The sequence below is a fragment of the Trachurus japonicus genome, chromosome 16 (genome assembly GCF_045865225.1).
Source record: "Trachurus japonicus isolate A0001 chromosome 16, Traja_1.0".
Classification (NCBI taxonomy): Eukaryota; Metazoa; Chordata; class Actinopteri; order Carangiformes; family Carangidae; genus Trachurus; species Trachurus japonicus.
Window position 1 is genome coordinate 31826475 of NC_140922.1, and position 20978 is coordinate 31847452.

The window sequence follows — 20978 nt, forward strand, 5'->3', positions numbered from 1 at the left end:
GCTGTGTCACGCTTCAAACCAACAGGGTCCAGATTGATAATGTGTTACAAACAGTTATTGATTGATCGGATATTGATCACCGTGTCTCTCTCTCTCTCTGTCTCTGTCTCAGGCTCAGCTCGAAGCCCAGAAGGCCACGCAGGACTTCCAGAGAGCCACCGAGGTCCTGAGGGCAGCGAAGGAGACGATCTCTCTGGCCGAGCAGCGGCTGCTGGAGGAGGACAACCGGCAGTTTGACTCGGCCTGGCAGGAGATGCTGAACCACGCCACGCAGCGGGTGAGGAGGGGGGAGGAGGAGGAGGAGGAGGGGAGAGGAGAGGAGGAGAGAGGAGAGGAGGAGAGGAGAGGAGAAGAGAGGAGGAGAGAGGAGGGGAGAGGAGAGGAGGGGAGAGAGGAGAGGAGAGGAGGGGAGAGGAGGAGAGAGGAGAGGAGAGGAGGGGAGAGAGGAGAGGAGAGGAGAAGAGAGGAGAGGAGGGGAGAGGAGAGAGGAGGAGAGAGGAGAGGAGAGGGGAGAGGAGAGGGGAGAGGAGAGGAGAGGAGAGGAGGAGAGAGGAGAGGAGAGGAGGGAGAGAGGAGAGAAGAGAGGAGAGGAGGGGAGAGAGGAGAGGAGAGGAGAGGAGGAGAGAGGAGAGGAGAGGAGGAGAGAGGAGAGGAGGAGAGAGGAGAGGAGAGAGGAGGAGGAGGGAACAGCAGAAGAAAAGAAAGATGAATCATTTCAGTTTGTTGCAAAAGTCTCTGAATTAAAAAAAAAAGAAACCTACTCTGAAGTTCAGGGGTTTTTTTTAAAAATAAACATCAGCTGTTGTCTGACCGTGAGCTCTGATTGGCTGTCACACAGTAGTGGGGCAGATAACTGTAATAATCGTTCACTTCTGGAAACAAGCACCAAAATTGGCACACATACTCCTTAGGGATTGCTCTTTTGATAAAACCCGTTAGCCACCTAAAAATTAAAGATGGCGGCCATTTTTCAAGATGGCCGCCATTGAATATACAGTAAAATTGCATTTCGGAATACAATCGCAAAAACTTGTCCTATTTTAATGATCTTAGTATCAAATAATACATTTTTCACTATGCAGAATCCAAATTTGGATCCATGGACTTACTCACTGGCTTCCTTGTACCATATATCAGTCCTGGAATCCTAATATTATGCTAAATTAGAGGTTAATTATGTCTGACTTGGCTAAAATGCACGGTAGTGTATATCGTAGTAGTGTTAGAGGTTTAGTATGTGTAGCATATTGCTGTACTAGGCTTCCAAGCTGGATATGACACAATTAAGTGTGTATGTGTGTGTAGGCCCCCACATACTAGACTCCGCGGACTCAATGCAGACCCAAAGCGAATACAGTAATATTGCATTTCGGAATACAATTGCAAAGACTTGTCCTATTTGAATGATCTTGGTGTCAAATAATACATTTTTCACTATGTAGAATCTGAATTTTCATGTTAAAAAATGTTGGGGGGAGTCTTGTACTCCTGGCAGGGTTACCCAAGCCGAACAGGTCGAAGAGTACAGACTAGACAAAGAGTGATCCCCCGTCGCTATTAGTCAAGTCAAGTCAAGTCAATTTTATTTCTAGAGCACATTTAAAAACAACAGGTGTTGACCAAAGTGCTTTACATACAAGATTAATTCAAACAAAGACGGGACAGACACAAAGAAACATTAAAAACAACAAGTGAGGGGGAATGATGGTATGATGGTATGATGGTATGGGAGGTTCCAATGAGACTGAATTAAAAGCCAGAGAGAAGAGAAAAGTTTTTAGCTGAGTTTTAGATGTCTGTGGAGGGTGAAGATCTGATTGTTTGTGGGAGACTATTTCATAGTTTGGGACCAATAACTGAAAGGGCTCCGTCACCTCTTGTTTTTAGTTTTGTAGGTGGAATGAACAGCAATGACTTGTCAGTGGATCTGAGCAGACGAGAGGTAGAGTAGGGGATGAGGAGTTCTGAAATATAATCAGGTGCTAATCCATGCAATGCTTTAAAAACAAATAAAAGTATCTTAAAATGAATCCTATATTTAACAGGTAACCAGTGAAGTGTGGCCAATATAGGAGAGATATGGTTGATCTTTCTGGTACCAGTGATGAGTCTTGCTGCTGCATTTTGGATTAACTGTAAACAGGATAGGGCTGATTGGGTGATTCCAGTAGAGAGAATTACAGTAGTCTAGTCAGGAGGAAATTAAGGCGTGAACCATTCCAAATCTTTGGCTGACAGGAATGATTTGACTTTTGCAATGGATCTTAGACAGAAGAAGCTTGTGCTGCTGACTACTGAATTTATGTGTTTGTCGAATTTAAATCCAGAGTCAAAGATGACACCAAGGTTTTTTGCATGTGGTTTTAAATGTGAAGACAGAGGACCAAGAGCACTGATGATGGAGGAGGAAGTCTCTGTGGGGCCAAAAACTAGGGGCTCAGTTTTATTTTGATTGAGCTGAAGGAAACTTTGAGCTATCCAAGATTTGATGTCCTTTATGCATAGTAATAGTGCACTGATACTACCCAAGTCAGATATTTTCAACGGGAGATTTAACTGTGAATCATCGGCATAACAGTGGTAAGAGATATTGTATTTTCTTATCGAGCCCAGAGGAAGCATGTATAAAAAGAATAAAATAGGTCCTAAGATGGAGCCTTATGGAACCCCACAAGGGATGGATGCAGAGGAAGAGTACATATTGTGCATTTGGACAGAGGCTGATCGACCTTGGAGATATGAGGAAAACCACTGAAGGGCCATTCCCTGGATACCAACAAGATGTTCTAGGTGGTCTTAGAGGATGGGATGGTCTACAGTATTGAAAGCTGCTGAAAGATTTAATAGAATCAAGATGCAATGATCACCAGAGTCTAGAGATGTTAATCATTACTAACCCTCACCTGGCTGGCAGTGAGAGTAATAGACCTGGAGTAGCAACATGGTTGACTAGGTTTTGGAGCCTCACATAGAAATGAGGTGGAGAACATTATTGGCCAATGATCAGACAGAACATACAGTAACTATTGACTTGAACAATCAGGTCAGGGAGACCAGATGTTAAAATCAAGTCAAGAGTATGACCATGCACATGAGTAGGTTCTGTGACAGACTGGGTAAGATTGAAAGACTCAATTACATGCAGAAAATCACAGGTAAGTGCATTAGAAGGACAGCAGACATGGATGTTGAAGTCACCTAGAATTATTACATTGTCAGAATTAATGAGCACTGATGATAAAAAGTGGGGAAATTCTTCAATGAATGATTTGTTAAATTTAGAGGGGCTATATATGAGTACACACTGGAATTGATCTTTCAATCTTACACACCATATATTCAAAGCTTGTGTAATCATTAGTTGAGAAAAGTTTACAGTTAAAATTTTACTTAAAAAACATAGCAAGTCCTCCTCCCTGGCCAGTGGTGTGTGGTGAGTTAAGAAATGTAAAATTTGGAGGACACAATGCAGAAAAGGAGCTGATATCACCAGGTCTTTGCCAGGTTTCAGTAAGACATAAGGAGTCCAGGTTGTGAGTTGAAATAAAGTAATTTAGAATGAGACTTTTGTTTGAGAGTGATCTGACATTGATGAGTGACATTTGAGTCACAGCACTTGTAGAAGTATGGAGAAATGTACAAGGGTTTAACACAGATGGGCCAGGATAAGCAGCTGAAGGCCTAATGCTGATCAGGTTGTTGTGATTTTGTGGAGATCTACCAGGGACGCTATGATTTGACCTGGAGCTGGTGATGACTACATGTAATCTACACTAGATGCTAAGCTTATTAGACAGCACTGATAAATGGTACAAGTAAGCCAGTGAGTAAGTCCATGGGTCCAAATTTGGATTCTACATAGTGAAAAATGTATTATTTGACACCAAGATCATTCAAATAGGACAAGTCTTTGCAATTGTATTCCGAAATGCAATATTACTGTATTCGCTTTGGGTCTGCATTGAGTCCGCGGAGTCTAGTATGTGGGGGCCTACACACACATACACACTTAATTGTGTCATATCCAGCTTGGAAGCCTAGTACAGGAATATGCTACACATACTAAACCTCTAACACTACTACGATATACACTACCGTGCATTTTAGCCGAGTCAGACATAATTAACCTCTAATTTAGCATAATATTAGGATTCCAGGACTGATATATGGTACAAGGAAGCCAGTGAGTAAGTCCATGGGTCCAAATTTGGATTCTGCATAGTGAAAAATGTATTATTTGATACCAAGATCATTAAAATAGGACAAGTCTTTGCGATTGTATTCCGAAATGCAATTTTACTGTATATTCAATGGCGGCCATCTTGAAAAATGGCCGCCATCTTTAATTTTTAGGTGGCTAACGGGTTTTATCAAAAGAGCAATCCCTAAGGAGTATGTGTGCCAATTTTGGTGCTTGTTTCCAGAAGTGAACGATTCTTTTGTAATTTTGCAGTTATCTGCCCCACTACAGGTGATGGAGGCGGAGCACACCAAGACGAAGAGCGAGCTGCTGCACAAGGAGACGGCGGCGAAGTACACGGCAGCGACGGGTCGCATGAAGCAGCTGGAGAAGAAACTCAAACGCACCATCAACAAGTCCAAGTGAGTCCAGTCACATGGTTTTACCTTTGATTTAATAACCTCCTAAAAACCTAAAGACAGATTTTCAGAATAAAGTGAAAATATTTTCAGAATAAAATGAATTTGACAGTTATTGCAAATAATGAAAGCAGAAACAGAAAAAAAACTTAATATTTCAACTTTATTCCTAAACATTACATCTTTTTCTTGCAAAATAGTTACTTATTCACATGAAGAAAATTTCAAAATATGATTTTAATCTTGAAATGCAGGAAATACAGTGGACATTTTTCCATTAACCTCTAGTTTCCAGCCTGTTTTATCACACAATAACAGTAGATTACATTGTCGTCTTTAGTAATCCAATGTTTTGCTTAATTATTTAAAGAGTAAAAAAACGATTTTGTATTTAGTAAAAAGATTCAGCCGTTTTAAACCCGTCATCTCCTCCGTCCTTTAACCAGCTCCACTCAGCCTTTCAAAATAAGAGTTATTCGTTATATAATATCAGTGGGTTATTATGGAGCGTCCTGTGGTGCAGAAACAGGAAGTGGAGCCGTTTCAGGTGAAACCAAATCCAGATGTTCAGCCCTGATGTGGTCCATACGTGAAGTCACGAGTCGATACCAAGCTGCTGCGCTCAGACCTCGAGCGTGTGACGTTCAAGTGACGTCTGAAAAGTGGAATGTTTTATAGTCTCCTGAGTCAAAAGAGGAACTAACAGCGTTAGCTGAAGCGTTAAAGCAGGTTGTTTCCTACCATCTTGGATTTTCTACGGAGGACAATTAGTGCCACAGGAGGAAGTGTGTTTTTTTCTTTTAAGAGAATTGGATTTTTTTATTTTAAAAAAAAAGAAGAAAAAAAAGTGCATTACCCGTATGTAATTTCTTTTTTATAAGAAAGTCAGAATTAACTTTTATGTGACAATGAAATAATAATAATTTTATATTACTATCCAGCGGTCTATAATATAATATAATATAATATAATATAATATAATATAATATAATATTATATTATATTATATTATATTATTATTTGAGGTACAGTCTTGCTTTGCGTTGCCTCAGCAGGTTGTTTAATCGGTTTCCAGCGACATCACATCAACTCCTTTATCTCCCTCCACCTCCTCCTCCTCCTCCTCTTCCTCCTGGTTGCCATGGCGACAGTGTGGGTACCACTCTTTTCTGGGTTACTCAGTGTTTTCCCCTCTGATCTTCCTCCACAGGCCGTACTTTGAGATGAAGGCGAAGTATTATCTGCAGCTGGAGGTACGTGACGTGATGCCTTTCAAAATAAAAGACAGGAAATAAGGAGCTTGTTCATGACCTTCATCATCATAACCCTCCTCCTCTTCCTCCTCTTCCTCTTCCTCCAGAACCTGAAGAAGAACGTGGACGAGCGTCAGGCCAAACTGTCTCAGGCCAAAGCCGAGTACAAGGCGGCGCTCAGGAACCTGGAGAAGATCTCCGACGAGATCCACGAGCGCCGGCGGAGCTCCGCCATGGGCCCCCGGGGGCGCGGCGTGGGCGCCGAGGGCGACAGCGTCTCCGGGGACGACATCTCGAACTTCAAGATGGAGTCCGACGGAATATCCAGTGAGTACAGACAGACACCACAACACGACTATAGACCGAATCTCCTTGTTGTTTACATTCTACTTCCGGGTAGAAAACCAGCACGTAATTTTTTTTGTGATCAAATTTTTATTGAGATTTCGAGGACAACAATTATCATTCAACAGCACATAAATAAAGTAATTACCGTATAAACAAGTGCATACCCATGTACACACACACACACACACACACACACACACACACACACACAAATATGCCGAGTTAAAATGATAATAAAATGAAAACATAAAAATAAAATGAAGATATGACTGACAATAAATAAATAAATAATAGAAATACAAAAGGCAAGTAAGTAAAATACATCAACATCAACTATCAAATGGTTATATGCCATCCACAGTTTGCAGTACATAGTAAAAACCCAAACAGGGAACATAAACCAAAGAAAACAAGACCAGAGGGGGGAAGGGGGGGTCAGCTCACACCAAAATGCCTTTGAGAGCCTCCACTGTTCGAGCCCAGTACAATGTCACTTCCTCTTTTGCACCATGGATGCGTGCTGTGGACAATTCCAGAAGCGCAACATCTATGAAGTTGAGCAGCCACTGTCGCCGAGTTAGTATATGGGGCGGTTTCCACCTTGTTGCGATCATCTTTTTAGCTGCAGTTAGGCCAGACAGAAAACCAGCACGTAATTTGAATGAGATCAACGAGAGTTTAGCTATATATATCATATTTTTCACGCCCTATCACCGTTTAGACAAATCTGAAATGATTGAAGAAACATTACTATTTCTGTGTGTGTGTTTTGTGTTGCTATGTGTTGTATTTATTCAGTTTTGCTAACGGCTGTAGCTAAGCTAACACCAGGTCAGCTGTTAAAACCCTCCCGTTGTCGGACACGACATGAAACTACTCCAGTTAGCTCAGTCATGTTGGAAATCAGATATCCGCTGGAGATTTTTTTTTTTATGGACTGTTTATTGAGTCACTGAGTTATTAAAGTTAAACAGGTAGCTAACCGTTAGCCCAGCTAATCTATGATAACCATGACTAATTACAAAAATGTGCACACGTAAATAGTAATGTTTGTCCAATCATTGGTTTTATAGACTTAACAAACATCAGATTAGTCTAAACGGCGATATAGTGACATGAAAAATTAGATATATAGCGAAACTCTCGTCCGTCACTATTTATTTGAGGCGATTCGTTTTAGAGCACTGGAAAAGAGAGTAACGACACCACCATTGACTCCCGTGGTAAGGGTTTTGCGCCCCGAGTGGCAGGATATGGGTATTGCAAAAGCGCCCAGAAAACCTATTCACTCCAATGCATATGTGTGTTGCCCACTTGCTTCTAAATTGATGAAAACGGCCGTGTTTTTGTTTTTAGGTGTCTTGGTCATATCAAATTATACTTATAATTTGTTTATTACAAAATGTAGATTGAAACATTCATGTTTTTTTGCTTTTTTTTACTCGCCTATGTGTTAATGTTTATCTGTAAAGGATCCTCAATGATGCTATTAGCGTGGGTGATCTATAAATGTCCTTAAATTATTGAAAACACCACACTTGCTCATTCACCAACAATGCAGAGTTGTCAGTTCTTGGGCGCTTTTGCAATTCCCATATTCCGCCACCAGGAGGCGCTTCCATTGGACCAATGCGTGTCGTTACTCTCTTTTCCAGTGCTCTAAACACGACACGTCTCTCTCTCTTTCTCTTTCTCTTTGCTCTCGAGTCGATGGCGTTCGATTCTCCCGATGAGATAAAAGGCCAATTAGGAAAAGGTCGGCCCCGCCCCCCCTCGCCGCTCCGCTGCTCACCTGGTGACAGTGTAAATGTCAGGGCGGCTGTGATGAGATCTCCTGTTGTTGGTGGAGGAGAAAACAAACAGGCGACTGCTTCTTCTTCTTCATCGTCTTGTTTTTCTCTGAATTGTTGGTTCTTTATTCCTGGAGAGTGAAAACGGCGAAGAGCGAGCAGAGTTAGAGACGGACAGTTAAAACGTAATCAGAGCATCCGAGCTTTGACCTTCACACCAGGACTGATTCAACTCATGTGTGGGAATCGGTTAAAACAGGAAACATAAAAGTCAAAGTGTGTCTGAATAAACTCGTTGAACTTTAGTTTGAGAGACGTCGTTGCTTTAAACATCTGTGTTTTATCTATATAACATCATTTTTTATAATAATATGTATATCTATATATGTATAATCATGCGTAACTCCTCTTACACTTACATTCATATCATATGTCTTAAATTTTTAGATTTCTATTTTTACTTCCTTCCTCTCAAAGCTTTTGTGGAGCGTGTGTTTTGATTTGGAGCAATTATATTTAGGGATTTATAAAGTTTTGTCCTATATTAGAAGAGAATGCTGCGAATAAATATAAAACAAATGCAGAAATATTCTTAGAATAAACTAATAAACTCTTTAAAAAAAGTGAATTTTCTGGATCATCTTAAGAACTCAGGACAGCATGTTTTAGAAAAATAACTTTGCTTCCTCTTCATGCATTTTGGCATTAGATTGACATTTGCATATTTTGTGTAATTCTATAGACAAGATGATTAATTGATTGATTTGAGAAAATAATTATCTGGTTAATTAGTTACAGCTCTGATCTGTCTTCTAAACTTTTTGTAAAATCATATCCCTTTTTATTCCTACATTGCTCTCTACACTACATTACCCACAATCCTCGGCTGCTGTTGGCATCATGACGTCGTCCACAGCCTCCTAATTTCTTTATTCTAATTCTTTATCAAAGACACAGATGTTTTTTACACATCTGTCCACCTGAACAAACACATCTTACCTTTTTTTTTTTTTTCTCGGCCTTGACGGAGGAATTAATAGGGTGGCGTTACCATGGTAACCACAGAGTAGTCAAAAGAGAGAGGGTGGCGTGATGGTGACGTTATGTGCTAACTCATTTTCAGGAGAGAGAGAGAGAGAACGTGAACACAACACACACACAAACACACAAACACACACACACACAGGCAGTGACGATGGTGCGTTCGTGTGCTCTGATTTGAGTCGGGAGAAATGAAACACCTCAGCTGGACGTGATGTGACAGTCGAAGCTCAGCAGCTCTATTTATATCTCACTCCTCTTTTCTCTCCCTCTTCCATTGTTCATCCATCCATCCTTTTATCTTCTCATCCCTCTGTCTCTGTCCGTCCTCCCTCCATCTTTCTGTCGTTTTATTCCTTTGTTCTCCACCTCTCGTCCTCTTCTGATCCGTTTCTTTTCTCTTTTTTAACTCCTTCCTATTATCTCCATCCTCTACTTTTGCCTTTCTCTTTATCGTTTCATCTCCCTTCTTTTTTTACTCCTCTTTCCTTCCCTCTCTCACCTCTCTTCCCTTCTCCTTTCCTTTATCTCTTCCCTTTCTTTCTTTTTCTCATCAGTTTTCTTCATGTTGTTTTCTTCCTTCCACATTTCATAATAATCACAATTTATCTTTTCCAACCAATGCTTCATTTCATCTACAAATAAAATCAATAATATTTATTTATTTATTTGTTTATTTCGGGCATGTCAATTAAATCATCATCATCACACTTCATCTTAGTTCAAATAATACAATACACATGGCCGAAAGGGAAAGCGGGAGAAGCAAAAGCTTATCTAGTCCCGCCCCCATTACCCACAGAATAAAATCTTCATCATAATCTTTTCTTTTCTTTTGCTTTTTACATTTTGACATAACATTTTCTTTTACTTATGACATTTTGACGATATGAAAAACATATTGAATAAAAATGATAATGCCCATGTTCACAATATTAAAAATATAAATACACCCTCTCAATAATAATCAATATAAACATGAATTAGTTATTATACATGCAAGTTATTGAAGCTCATTGTGAAACTGTCCAGAGATCGATCAATCAACACTTTTAGAGGGACTGACTTCCTGTGGTTCACCATGGTAACCCTAACTCCTCCCCCCTCCCTCCCTCCTTCTCTCCTGCAGTGGCGTCGGTGTGTTTCGATGACGACCCGTGTGGCGGTGGCGGCGGTGGCAGCCTGATGTCAGAAGAGGACTCGGAGACTCGCTCCACCTGCAGCCTGGGCTCGACCCCCAGCAGCCCCCAGGAGCTGATGTCGCCCTGCCCCTTCGCCTCCTCCTCCTCCTCCTCCTCCTCCTCTTCCTCGTACACGTCCTCCTCGGTGTCTCCATCTCCGTCGCCGACCCCCTCCTCCTCCTCGTCCTCCTCCTCCCCCGCGCCCCCCTCGCGGCCCTGCAGCCTGGACCTGCCCAGCACCGTGTCGCTGTCCGACTTCAGCCTCATCTCCCCGGTGCTCGGCCCGCGCAGCGAGTGCAGCGGGGCGTCGTCGCCCGAGTGCGACCTGGAGAGAGGTGGGTGGTGGAGGTTTTATGTGTGCATCAGTATCTTTAGGAAATAAGAGTTTTAGTAGCTTTTTTTTTTTACCAGTGTAAAATCTTTTTATTTTTAATTTTTAGAGTTTTATTCTCATGAAAACAATATAACAACATTAATCACAACAAAGAAGGAAAGAATTCATCTCACTTTACAATAAGATTTAGGAAATAAATAGAAAACTACGGGTAAAATAGATTTTTATTATGGATTGTGCATCAGTATCTTTAGGAAATAAGAGTTTTAGTAGCTTTTTTTTAATAATAAAGTTGATAATATTAAATTATTGAAAGATTGTGCTCATTAATAAAGAAAACAATTACTTACTGTACCCTCACCCTCCCTTCTTCCTGTAATTGACTATGGCAATAATATTAATAACAGAGAGCAATGTAAACATAATCTAATCTAATATAGTAGGTTATAACAGTATATATATCACGTGACAAAGTAGAAGACAGACAAAGTAGCTTTTTACGAGTGTAAAATCTTTTAATTTTTAATTTTTACTGATTTATTCTCTTGAAAACAAACAAACTCCTGTTTTCATTAATAACAAGGAAGGAAAAACGTATCTCACTTTACAATAATATATAGGAAATAAATAGGAAATCACAAGTAAAATAGATTTTTATTAAATGTTTGACACGAATAAACAGTTACAAGTTTACAAACTGAAATTTAAATAAATCCATGACAATGAACAAACCGCACATTAGACAGACTAATATATAAATATAAAATATATATATTTTTTTTTTTTTAAACAACAATTTTTGGCCTTCAATCTTTTCATAAACTTCAAAATATTTTCTGTAGCTTCATTATACTGTCATGTTCTTCACTAAAATCACAGATAAATACACTTTATACAGACCTGTTGGAACAAGTGTCACCATTTTAAATGTGTTATAGTTTGTGGAAAGTCAAATAAGTGGTGAACATCCAGAATTGTGTTAAATTAAGTATTAATCACAATGAATATTAAGAATTATTGGGTAACACTATATACTAAGTACACACTATCAAGCATTAGTTGAGCTTTAAATACTGAATTCATCATTTATAACGCATGAATACTCATTAGTATGAAGTTTATAAACACAGTTAAAAATGTTTTACTCATCATTGATAAGCACTAACCGTATTTATAAACCACATACAAATAAGTATCCATGCGTTATAAATGAGGAATTCGGTATTTATTAATGCTTACCTAATGCCTAATAGTGTGTAGTTATTATAAAGTGTTACCACTGCTCTTAAATAATAAAATATATAATCTACCAACATCTAATGCCATGAAGTGTTATTTACTTTCATCCAAAGTAATAAATGGCTGTATTTTGAAAATAATCACTATTTTTCATTCATCTGAAAAGAAACTGTAGTAATTAGAGCAGGAACAGGGACTTTTACTGCATTTTTTTCTGCTTCTTCATCAAAACTTTTTAAAATGAGTTCAGTGAAGCTTAAAACTTTCTCTTGAATAATTAACACCTTAAAAAAAAAAGAAAAAATAAGTAAACATTAACCCTTGGTTGACCGTCTCTCTTCCTGTTTTGCTGCAGGTGACCGAGCTGAAGGTGCAGAGGGAGATCTGGACAACGCTCCCACTTCCACTTCCACTTCCACCTCTAACAACAACAACAGCAGCTCCACCTCCACCTCCAGCTCCGTCCCCGCGGTGAAGAAACCCTTCAGCTTGGAGGCTCGCTTCAGCTTCCTGAACCTTCGGCGCCCGCGAACCGACAACAACAAAAAACTGGACAACTGCTCCCAGAAGAACGAACCGAGCGTCCTGGTCAAAGGAGTGTGAGACGGACGGAGACGAACGAACTCTGAACTGGTTATAGACTCTGAACACTCTCTGTCTCCACTCCATTGGGACCCAGTGATGGGACTATTATGGGCTGTTTATAAGCTACACTGCACTGCACTCCACTGTTGCTGGGTGGTTGGACGGGTGATGGACGATGAAACGATTGTTAGAAAATATTATTAATGTTATTTTTTATTGTTGTTCTCACTAACGGCTTCTAAAGCTTCTGTCACGTACACTAGCCGCCTGCAGACGACCTCCGACCGACCTCGGATCATCGTGAAAAATGCTCTGTCGTCGTAAAAAAAAAAGGTAACACTTTATAATAAGTGCACACTATTAAGCATTAGTTAAGCATTAATAAATACTGAATTCTTAATTTATAATGCATGAATACTCATTAGTATGTAGTGTATAAACACAGTTAGTGCTTATCAATGATGAGTAAAACATTTTTAACTGTGTTTATAAACTACATACTAATGAGCATTCATGTGTTATAAATGATGAATTCAGTATTTAATGCTTAACTATTGCTTAATAGTGTGTACTTATAAAGTGTTACCAAATAAAAAATAAAAAAATACTGAGAATTTATTCCTGCTGAAAAAAAAAAGGCGCTGAGCATGTTTGTAAACCACAGCGAGGTGACGTTCAAAGCTGCGTTCAACGTGGAAATGTTCAATAAACAACTGGTCTACACCAACATGTTGTGTTATCTACTATATGTGAACATCTGGAATAACTCTGGTGTTTGTCACTGTGACGATTGTGTTTTTAAGTTTTGGGTCTCAGATCAGAAGCAGTAGCATTGTACATATATAAAACAGCTGAATGTGAGTAGGTAGCACTTTAATTCAGGTCACACTATTTAGCATTTATAAACATCTTATGAACACATTATAATTGAAGCCGTAGAATAGAAGTCATCCATAAATGACGAGACTGCAATGTAATTGATTAAAAAGATAAATAAAAATGTGGTCAAACAGCCATAATTGTTGACAGATACTAATATATTCAACTTATAAATGCTAAATATGCTAAATATTAAGTGTTACCTGTCGTCACTGAGCTGAAAACTTTTGTTATGTCGTCCTCTGCTTTGAATTGAGGCTGTGTGACTTTTCGAAGAAAGAAGAAAACAAACATTGTTTCTTTTACAAATGAAATGTTAAATTTATAATAAATAAATAAAAAACTCTTATTTAATTCAACACTCTGGTGTTTTGCTGCTATAAACCTCTCTGGGTCTGCTAGAACTGGTTAGCCACCTACAGCTAACATAAGGTGGCTAATTATGGCTAGGTGGCTAATGTTAGCTAGTGTAGGCAGATGTTAACAACTGGAGGAAGATTAAAGAAATAACATGAAACATTAATTGATAATATGATCAATCAATCAATAATGAAATAATTCTTTATAAGCAGTGTGGTGAAGTCTGATGGGCCCATGTGCTAACGGTGGCTAACGTTAGCTAAAGATAAGTTTTTTTGTATAAGTACAAATGCAAAATTTTAAATATAAAGGTATAAGATTAGTAAATGTTTAGTATCTAACACCACATTCCCCATTTTTAACACCTCACAATATTAAATTCAGCATCGCTGGTCCTCCATAGATAGAAACACTTCAAGTTTCTTTGAAGCCAAAGGAAAGACATTTTCACGGAGGATGTTTTTAATATATTTAACTTAGTTAGCTATTTTTGTGCCTTTAAAACATTTATAGTATTCCCCCAGATTAACAATGATTGTTTTTGATGTGAACAAATTCTGTGAAAAAAACAGAACCACCATGTGTTTGTTGGTCACAGTAGGTTGCATTTTCTGGATGAATCCATGTCTGATGCTTTAGTGAATATTGAGGCAGAAGGACTGTATGTGTGGACCTGTGGTTCAATGAACGTAATTTTTAATAGCTGAGAAGAATAAGCTTTCAACAAACAATGTGTTTATTGTTGGTTTTGGGTTTTGTCACAGAATTTGTTTGTAGCTATCTGAAAAATAAGGAAACATTGATTAATCCTTTAATATTCTTGGATTATCCATCTCATTCCTTTATTTCTTAATTTGTGTAATACTTTTTCATTTTTATCTTAATCTAAATTCAGTGTTTTGGCTATGATTTAAAGCACCGTCTCCACAATGGAGAAGAAAGACATTTAGAAATTTAGCAACAAGACATAAACCAACTAGACTAAGTACATTTCTTTTTGCCATGTACCGGTATTATGAATTTGGAGGAATCCTTCATTAGTGACTGGAAACACAAGTATTGTAGGGAGGCATCAGTTTTCAGCCTTTTATCAGTGTTACTTGTGGGTATGAACAACTTGTGACATTATTTGTATATTTCTGTATCTTTATGTCACTCTCTGATGCAGGTTTTGTTTGTTTTTTAGATCTGGGACTTAAATAAATGGATGTTCACTTAACTTCTGGTCCATTTGAAGCTTTGTAGCTGCTCTTAAATTCTTATCTCGGATTAGTTTAGAGACGAAGCAGCTCTTTCTCTCCAGGAAACTCTCTTTGGTGGTTTCTTAAAATTACCAGCGTGATGTTTTGCTCAGTGAATGAAAGGCAATCAATTATCAGCCAATTATCTGGCTCGATTTAACGGCCAATGGGAGTTCCACCAATATCAACTGGATCCGTGGAGAGGAGGTGTAACTGTTTGAAATGGTCGTCACATTTTACCAATAAAGAGGAAGCGCCAACAGACAGAGAGAGAGTCTGTTGTCGTGGAGGTGAAATATCACTGAGCTGTAAATAAGGTTTTATTCTATATCCTTCAGATTGAGTTAAAATCGTTAAAATTTGCTGTTTAAATCTATTTCATGAATTTTAAAGGACAAGGGGTCGTTTCAGCTGAGCATCTAAGTTAATTCTTGACCATAGAAACATGTGTACGGAAGCTCAGGAGGGCCATATTTGCAAATATTTTTTTATCGCATTATCCTTAGATTGAAAAACCTGGTTATTGGTTATACCTAGATATTTTGTTTTCCTGAGTTAATGTGATAATCATCTTGTCACAAATCATAACAAAGCTTATTTTATAAAGCATAAAGTTTAAATGTAAAGATGCAACTGTTTAATTTAGTTACTTTTCTTAAGAAAATCCTTCTACCTATACACTGAGACTGAGGCCACCAATGGCCATGATTCTTTGTGGCTTTGGTTTTGGTCCAAAACCTCAGGAGCTGATGTTTCCTCTCTCCTCTGTCTAAACATTATCGACCGGATAAGAGAGAAGCTGCTGAGCTGCTGCAGGGTTTATAACTCCTACACAGCAGAACTGGACTTGAATGCATCCTTAATCTAAAGGACAAGGAGTCCTACAGTTTCTACAAGGAGCAACAATACAAAAACATGCCCCTGTGTGAACGGAGCAATAAGCAAATCAATTGAACTGAGAAACGACTGAATAACTCTGAAATCTTTTGTTGTTTCAACTGAAATCCCTGCAAGAAAATAAAAAAAGACAGAACCAGAAGAAAATAAAACAGTTGCTGGAGGGATGACTTTGTATTTCTGTCATTTGTCCTGAAGCTTCAAACACAACCCAAACAAAGTTTTTAATAATTTGGGTGGAAATCTCCCAAAACTAAATGCAAATGTAAGAAACTTTTTGTATTAGTTTGGAAAAAGAGTCTTGACATTGAAACTGTGGCTCAGGGAACTGGTGAGACTCTTTGAGGCAGTTTCACAAACAGGGTTTACACTAAGCTACAGTAGGAGTTATCTTGAACTAAAGAGAGAAGCTAGTCTGAATTATCTGGACTGAGGAAACAGAGAAGCTTAAAGTTGTACAGAACAACAACAAAATAATCCAAAAATATTTACTTTGAACCATCTCCCAAAACTAATCTAATCAAAACATTGCAATGGATCACTTCTGTCGGTAAGAACTTTTCTAGCTGGTGATATTTGTTGATCGTCGATGAAGTACTCAAACGGCCCTTTTCCTCTACACAGTTACAGCTCTACTCAACTCGGACTCGATGTTTCCGGTGTGTTTTTAAAAATAGCAGGTTTGATTCTTGTGTTGGACATCAATCAGGGGCCTGCAGTCGGTTGACGTAACGTTTGGAAGCTCAGCTGAGGTGGTACCAAAAAAAGTACCAGGTAATGCCCGTAGTGGAAAAGCTAAAAAACCAAATTAAGTCAAGTACCGCTAGTGGAAAAGGGCCAAAAGTAAATCCACAATATCGCCTTTAACAAACATTAATAAACCTTAGTTTTCTGCGTTAAAAGGGTTTTAAAGTCCAGGGGCCTCATTTATCAAAGAGCGTGTAAAAGTCCTCTTAAATTTTCAGTACGACGGAAAGGCAAAATGTGCGTACGACCAAAAAATATACACTCTTTTCAGATCTATCAAACTCCGCGTACACACGGCTGCACGGTATTTCCCTTGATAGATCACACCGGACCTGAGAAAAGCGTGGATGAGAACACGCCTCATACCCAGCCCCCTAAACGGCCCCACGCAACCATATGTGGTCAATGCAAATCAGTTACGTGCATATTAAGTAGCCATGTGCACTCTGGAAACCTGTGGAATGACGTCAGTGGAAGACGGTGAAGACAACAGACGGACGGAGAGCGGAGGAAGAAGCGGAATTTCTCTGAAAGCGAGATACACGGTAACACGGCAATATCAGTCAGAAACATCATCTTGCATTGAAAGGCTGCCTACAATAAAAACAAAAAACTCCCAAATCTAAATGAAACAGAACAGAAAGAAGAAGAATCATATTTATTCTGCCCCTTATTTTAGATTATGTCATAATAATTTAAAGCAGGGTTTCCACTGCCAGTCAGTACTTTGCACCCCTTTCCACTAACCCCCAACTTCCGTTCACTGGAAGACTTTGATTTTCATTTGTGCATAGCTATATATTTAAAAAAAAAAAAAAAAAAAAAACATTGAAGTCCACCAGTCTGTGACTTTTCCTAAAATGATGTTGGGCAGCACCCAGTTTTGTTAATTACAATAAATATTATTCACACAAAAAATATCGATCATGTTTTCTCATTTGCTTTGATTTGCGCCGACATTATTGTGCTTGCTGCTTGCTTTGTGTGTCCAGTCTGGCTACGTAACACACGCACGTCGCAGAAATTATTTTCCAGACTGGACAGACGGGTTGTGGAAGAGGTGTAGCCTACATGCAAGGGAAAAATATCAATATGATATCAAAAGAAAACGAAATTCGTTTTATAAAGCCAGTATTTAGGAGCAAACTAGTGTAAATGCACAGGGGAAAAATCTGAGTCGCTGTGCTTTTCATGTAAAGTGCCGACGTCAACACGTGTGCGGTGGTGGTGGTGGGGCGGTGGGGGGGGGGGTCATCATCACCACCACTTGCTACTTCAAACAGTGTCCGCGCTCCTCTCTCCCTCGCATACTGCAGTTCTCTGACTCTGCAGCGGTGTCGCCAATTCCTCTTGTTCTTCAAAAAGCGTGTAAATGCCGGTACGCCATGGTCGGACTGGTCGTAAATTTTTGCTCTTACTCCCGACAAGTTTTGGTTTGATAGATCCCAAATTAGGCGGAGAAAAGTGCGTACGCACAAAATGGGGGAAAGAGCGTGTAAAAAAGCGTGTATCCACAATGATAAATGAGGCCCCAGGACCATCCTTAATCTTTGGGACATTGCCATATTGAAGACACACTCTAGTGGTCAGTAGAGGAACTGCAGCTCTGTGTTATCTTTATGTTTCAGCTCAGCCTTTACGTCCTCCTATATCTTGTAAGGGTTGTTTAATTCTTGGACATAAGAATATGTTTTATAAGTCAGGAAAAAGATGATTTCAAGAAAATGTGACATGTTTCGTCAAATCCAGAAGTTTCTCTCTACCACGTTTGGAGTTATTGTCTGATTACACACAATTATCTGCACAATTTGATATTTTAAAAGTTTTTTTTTACATGAAACAAAATAAAAGTTAATGTGATATCTAGTTATGTCGAAGTTGTCATCATGTTGTGCGACCGTGTGTTGTGTTGTTTGTCAACCACGTGCCTCCAGCAGCAGCACACTCAGCACTGATTCATTTACACAACTTGTTCTTTCACTGGTTTTCCCATGACCCTCTCCACACTTACACACTTTAAATCGACCCTTTAGCCTCTCCTGTGTTTTTTTCTTTATAGTCACTGGGGGATGCGAACATCACATTAACCTTTACGCCTCATCAATAAGTCGCCTCAGTCTATTGATCTTCTGTCAAAAACAAATTCTATTCTCACGTTCAATTATTTAAATAAAGATTAAACATCTGTACACCGTGTTTGGAGCCAGAGAACGACGACTGGGTTTAGTTTCTATCTTAGGAAACATTTTCTCTGTTCATAATTAAGTGGCTGCTGTGACCTCTGATCTCTCACCTCTTCACCGACTAATGGAGTCGACACACTATAAACCTATAAATAGAATTAGTGTGACATTGACAATGTGACTTGTATTACTCTTATGTTGAATTTTGTTGAAAATTTGGCCGGACTTCCTTGGTTCTGAGAAGAGAACAAGATTGTTTACTGTTTAATTAAGGCCTTTCGTCACAAACTACCTGTTTATCGAACAAACTTGCTTACTTTTAAGTTTTTCAGTGTTGCTCATAATCCCTTGGCTCTTTATACCCCAAACGTTAAGAGTGAGGTTGGAAAAATTGCTTTTGAGTATTTTGCACCATTTAAATGGAATGATCTTTTGTCACATCTCCAGCTGGATGCCCAGATTCCCTTTAATCATTTCAAGCATATTATCATGGACTCCATGCAATCTGAATGCACACATGTACAATACTTTTTGAAATTGTTGGTTTTTGTATTACTGCTTTATGTTTACACTTTGCATGTATATTGTATTGATGAATTGTTTGTAATTAGGGCATCATTGGAGAAAAAAAATCTTGCTCTCAATTGGCTCTCCCTGAATAAATAAAGGTAAAAGAAAAGAAATACATACAATTTATATTGTAAATAATAAATATTATCTTTTTTTTTATTATTCCACATTTTTAAGTATTAAAAAGTAATTTTATACATTTTTTCTTTTTTATTTCCTATTTCCAACTTTTAAATAAAAATAAAGCAACATTATTGTTTTGTTTTTTTTACCTAGTGTGTGTAGTCAAATGTGTTGTGTGTGTGATGTGAAAATTAAGTATTTTATCTTTACAGATAACTTTATTAGTATTTATCTTATTTTTTGTAAAATTTTTGTCAAAAAATCTTTTCTCTTTCAATTTGCAAAATGGAACTGATGGTTGTTTTTCTTATGAATTCATTATAATCAATGAATTGGCTAATTAGTTCCTCAGTTCTCCTGTATGGTCTGAATGTTGTTAGCCACTTAGCATATTTACATCTACTTGCCCCAATCACTTTTTCTGTTCACTGACAAAAATGAGATGTACAAGGAAAATAAAAGTCCTCTCCCCTCCCATATATGAATAAATAAATAAAGAGAAGAGACAGAGGCGGGCAGCATTTATAGCATTTTCTGTATTCAAAGTTTGAACACTTCAGTTCACCCAACATTTAGTGCAAGTTCTGCAAAACATTACATCATCGTTCATACAACAGGCCGCTGCACGATTGTCCTGCTGCGTCTTTACATGAGTTGGTTTGTTGTTGGTTTAAAAAAAAAAAAAACATACACAAAGAGACGATCGATCACTCGTTACTCACACAGGTCAGAATCATCAACATGGACAGATGAACAAATGGATATTTGACATGTGACGTGTTTGGCGATGGATATACAGTAGCTCTATATGTATTTTATTTTATTTATTTTTTCACTTCAACCTTTTAGCACAGCAGCGTCGTTAGTTCCATTACAGTCAGCTCTGGTTTTATTGTGAAAGACTCCTAACAGTGATTGACAGGTGATAATTGGATACTTACTTTTTTATTTAAATTAACATCGACAATTGTTAAACAAAAGCCAAAAGCCGTTTCATGTTAAGTTTCTTTTGGTGCAACATTTTTCACATTTTTTTTGCTTTTGGACACATGCAGAGGAGCCAACATCCAAATTGATTTATTTATGTCTTGTGATGGTTCCAGATTCAGAAACGTGTTGGCTAATGTCACTGTGAACTTTCAGGTCCTGGTTCAAGATGTTTATTTTTATATTTTATGAGCTGAATAGTGGATTAAAAATAAATCAATAACCAATGGTTGCAGCGTTCAGGTTCAGGTTCAGGTTCGTGCGAGGACACGAGGAGTCTCGACACTGCGTTACCTTGTGTCTCCACATTCACCTCACTAACATGGAAACACGTGTGTGACTGAACGGACGCCACGCTGATGTGAGGTGACCGAACGAATCTGAGCTCCAGGTCCAAAACAAACCGGTTCTTTCTTTCAGCTTCCAGTCGTCGTGAAGTTCGAAAAACAAAACTCCACGTGAGGCGCCGCAGCCAGGTGACGTCACTCATGAAGTGAACTTCCAACACATGGAAGATGAGGAGGTGAACTGAGGTCGAGCTGCTGCTGCTGCTTAACTGTTTAAAGGGATAGTTCAACATTTTGGCAAATTGGCCCATTGCCATAATCCCTATAGTTTTAG

General features: G+C 38.7%; 1 protein-coding gene across 1 annotated transcript in view; it reads left to right on the top strand.

Annotated features, from left to right (window-relative positions):
- The window catches only part of sh3bp5b (SH3-domain binding protein 5b (BTK-associated)), a 43324-nt gene extending 30763 nt beyond the window's left edge, over positions 1 to 12561 (top strand). The window contains exons 4-9 of the mRNA XM_085803061.1: positions 113 to 277; positions 4472 to 4602; positions 5810 to 5852; positions 5960 to 6179; positions 10161 to 10547; positions 12141 to 12561. Coding sequence (XP_085659187.1) covers positions 113 to 277; positions 4472 to 4602; positions 5810 to 5852; positions 5960 to 6179; positions 10161 to 10547; positions 12141 to 12388 — 1194 coding nt within the window. The 3' untranslated portion in view covers positions 12389 to 12561. The remainder of the gene's footprint in view (positions 1 to 112; positions 278 to 4471; positions 4603 to 5809; positions 5853 to 5959; positions 6180 to 10160; positions 10548 to 12140) is intronic.
- The last annotated feature ends 8417 nt before the right edge of the window (positions 12562 to 20978 follow it).